The sequence below is a fragment of the Berghia stephanieae genome, chromosome 13 (genome assembly GCF_034508935.2).
Source record: "Berghia stephanieae isolate SIO BIC M18660-M18661 chromosome 13, UCSD_Bste_1.3, whole genome shotgun sequence".
NCBI classification, from domain to species: Eukaryota; Metazoa; Mollusca; class Gastropoda; order Nudibranchia; family Aeolidiidae; genus Berghia; species Berghia stephanieae.
Genome location: NC_088372.1, coordinates 28,182,601 through 28,186,298, shown reverse-complemented (window position 1 = coordinate 28,186,298; position 3,698 = coordinate 28,182,601). Strand labels below are relative to the sequence as shown.

The 3,698-nt window shown below is 36.3% G+C and overlaps 1 protein-coding gene across 1 annotated transcript; it reads left to right on the top strand.

The window, feature by feature from the left end:
- Positions 1–236: 236 nt before the first annotated feature.
- Positions 237–2,065, top strand: LOC144959010 (ryncolin-4-like). Its single transcript, XM_078891337.1, has one exon. The coding sequence runs from the start codon at positions 287–289 to the stop codon at positions 1,397–1,399; it is 1,113 nt and encodes a 370-aa protein (XP_078747463.1). The 5' UTR covers positions 237–286; the 3' UTR covers positions 1,400–2,065.
- The last annotated feature ends 1,633 nt before the right edge of the window (positions 2,066–3,698 follow it).

Below are 3,698 nucleotides of genomic sequence, written 5' to 3'. Positions count from 1 at the left end.
CTACATGACCCGATAATCAAGTTCCAGTCATTCATTCCAATTTTCTTCCTTCTTTTGAAATGAAATTGTGACTGAACAACTCATTAATATTGTATTAAGTCTAAATTAATGAACTGGCACTGTAAATTTGATCACTTTTATATGTTCCTGTTTATTTTTGTTACTTGATTTTTGTATTTATAACGGATCTAAATTGATTGAGCTCTGTAGTTATATAATCACTGTTTAACAAAGGACTTGGCAAATATTTTTCTATCAGATTGTGAAAGGATAAGTTGTAATAAATATGAAATTGTTTGATTTCTTATTCTTGCTGACTGTATCGGCATCAATCCTGTTGTTAGTAAATTGCGAAAATTTGAATATTTCACATTTTGACCACGATCCTAATACGTCATTATGTGACGTAACAGATAGAATAGAAAAAAGCTGTTCACAAGAAGTAGGCAAATCGCGTGGTATCGTTGAATGTGCGGGGTATTGTTGGTTGAATACTTCATGCAATGGAGCAAGTCTGGACGAAAATGGTAAATGCTTCCTTCACAAACATTGTCCTGAGATCACCGGGTGTTCAGTAGAGAACACAAATCACCATTTCTGGAAAAAGCTGTGTGTGCATGGAATATGGTCTGTCACAACTCAATCATGCCAATGTGATGATGGATTTTATGGCCAGAATTGTAATCAAATATATTTTTCCAGTTGCTCTGATCTTATCACAGCAGGTTACAGCACTGGAAAATATCAAGTTTTTCTTTATCCAAACCAAGATGGTCTGAACCCCTTTTCTGTCTTGTGTCGGGTTGGTGCTAACAGGAAGAAGTCTTATTATACATATGTTAATTTGATGAACAGCATTGGCACGGAAAATCTGAATCTAACATGGCATGAATATGTACACGGGTTTCATTTTAGCGGAAAAAATAATTTTGTTGGGCTGGAAATCTGGCACAAACTTTCTAATGCCGGGTGCAACGAGTTAAGAATCACATTTGATCTAAACAGAGAACCAATTACAAGAATTACTCGAAATTATTATGGTTTGAGAGTTTCCGGTAATGACACAAAATATGCGTTTACTTTTGAGACATCGGAAAATAAAACAACTCCTACTTTTGTAGGCATTGGTTATTTTGGAGACTGTTTGGGTCCAATCCAAAATGTATCATTTTCGACTTGGGACAATGACAATGATGGGAATTCTAGTGAAAACTGTGCAAAGAGAGCTGGGTCAGGCTGGTGGTATTCAGGATGTGATAACCCGTGTAACATGTTTGGCTACGGGTTAGAGTTCTTGGATGAGAAGCCAAAGCATCAGGTGTATTCTTTGATTGGACTCGACATGAAGAAATTATCTTCAGAGACGGGCCACTTTGCTATGTATCTTCGCTGTGACTAAAATGGGGACAAATAACCAGAACATGAAAATAAATTTGTCAAGATCTCCATTACTGATTTAGTTTCGTATACACATGGATGTCTTTATCTGCCCGTTAATCATGATGTGTTGTATTTATGCTCTTACTAAAACATATAATCGTAGGGCCCCCCCCCCCCCCCCCCCACACGCACACACACACCTTACCTTAGGGATATTCACCACTATGTTTCTTCAAAGACCAGTTTCTTATGCACAAAAACCACTTCTTGTGCTTTTGTAAAGTGTCGCCTATTTAGAGTTATTGCTCCATAAACGCAACAGTCACATGTGAAAAGAATCCTGACAATTTCAGAAATTGAGAATTTTCCATTATGGCATATCTATGTCTCCCAAATGTTTCGTTGTGGAACAAATCCTTCAATAGGAGGACATTTTTTTTCACCATATGAATTAAATAATACCTTTTTAAAAAAAATTCAAAATGACTTGTTTTGAAAAAGAAAAATCAAGTGTCGTGTACAGGATTTATTGTCTTTGAAAGTTATTAAGTGCATTTATCTTTCTAATCCCCCCCCCCCTTTTTTTTCCGTTTAGCCAAAGCATTAGGTAAAATGTAGAAAAACATTTGCACTAGGTTTTATTTATACATTTTTTTGGAGATAAATTATTGTTTTCCAAAGGCATTTAAAGGCATTAATTAAGGACTGTAGATTCATCTAAAGTTCAGTACAACAAAAACATTTTTAAAATATTGGAATTTAATAAGTAAAATATACCAGTCTCTTTTTTAAAGAAATGAGAAAAATCGGGTTCACAGGACCTTATCTATCCTTGTATGCAGCAAAGCAAATCACTTCCGCATCTCGTCAAATTTATTGTAATTCTCTTTTGGTAGGTCTTCCAGCGAAACAATTTTTTAAATACGCTTTAACAGTCGTAACGTCACTTCCCTCGTGACGGTAACATGGTAACTTAGTAACTGGCTCTAAACTATCGGAACAATGGCGGACGCCCTTATGAAATATTTCTACGACGAGCATAAAAGTGTATCCAGAGGAGAAAAACATTGTAAATATGATCATGTTTTGACTTTTACACATTCTGTTCACAAGACATATGAAAAGTTCTATTTTAGAACCACGATGGCCGCCGTTGCTGGGCGACGTGACATCAGACTATTGAATCCAATTACAGCGCATTGAAAACATTGCAGCCCGTACTGTCACTAGAACTACTGTACAAGTACAAGCCAGACAATCGCTCATGAATCTTCATTGGTTGCCTGTTGTGGCACGAATTGATTATAGATAGTATTTACTTGGCTAAGAAGCTCACAACATTGCCATCCGGAAGTATAACGGACCAACACACAAAACTCGGCGTAACCCTGAACGTTTATAGTCTGGTTAAGACAGTTAAAATTATTTTTTTTTAATTGAGCTTTATATAGCGCAATATCCACTAAATGTGCTCAAAGCGCTTTACAAGAGGTCCCTGGTCAATAGCAACATTTAACATGTAGGACAGGACACGACGCCTGTTTTGCTATATTACAATTTTCCGGACAAAGACAACCCTGTTAACGGCCAGGTACTCATTTTACACCTGAGTACGGTGAAAGAATGTCTGAGCCTTTTCCAAGGACTCAACTATGCGCCGAGCGCGAGGCTCGAACCCAGGACCTTCCGATCAGAAAGCGAGTGTCATACCACGAGACCACATAGCCGCACAGTGAGAACAACTCGTAAACGTGGATGGCAAAATACAATAACAAAGACCAGAGTGACGTCAACTTCATTCTATCTATAAAATAGGATGCATTTGCCACCAAATTATCTCTCAATAAAATAACGAAGAGCCTTCCTACCTTAAAGATTTTAACTTTTATTCACCTGGGCGGAATTTACGATCATCTAAGTCAGTGTCATTAAAATAAAAACAAAGTGAGGCAAAAAAAAATATGGTGAATGATCTTTTAACTTTGCAGGGTCTCACATTTGGAACAGCCTGCCCGAGGACATTAGATTTTTAGACTCAAAATACCATGTGACGTGACGGGAACGAAGAAGAAGAAGAAGAAGAAGACTCTAAATATTCTTTTTAAAACACGTAAAAATGTACCTTTTTTCACAAATATTATAAGATTTGATCATGAGAAATAAAAAAATATTGTGACATCATCATATTTTAATATATACTCAATCTGTTTATTGGGTTTTTAAACGATCACAACTCATAATTCAACTTATTATACAATTTCAATGTCTCTATTTAGTCCATGTTTTAACTACCATATCTAGACGTGTGACACATTTTT

What these genes read in the sequence shown, in the direction of transcription:
- LOC144959010 (XM_078891337.1), top strand. Translation starts at nt 287, where the DNA reads ATGAAATTGTTTGATTTCTTATTCTTGCTGACTGTATCGGCATCAATC.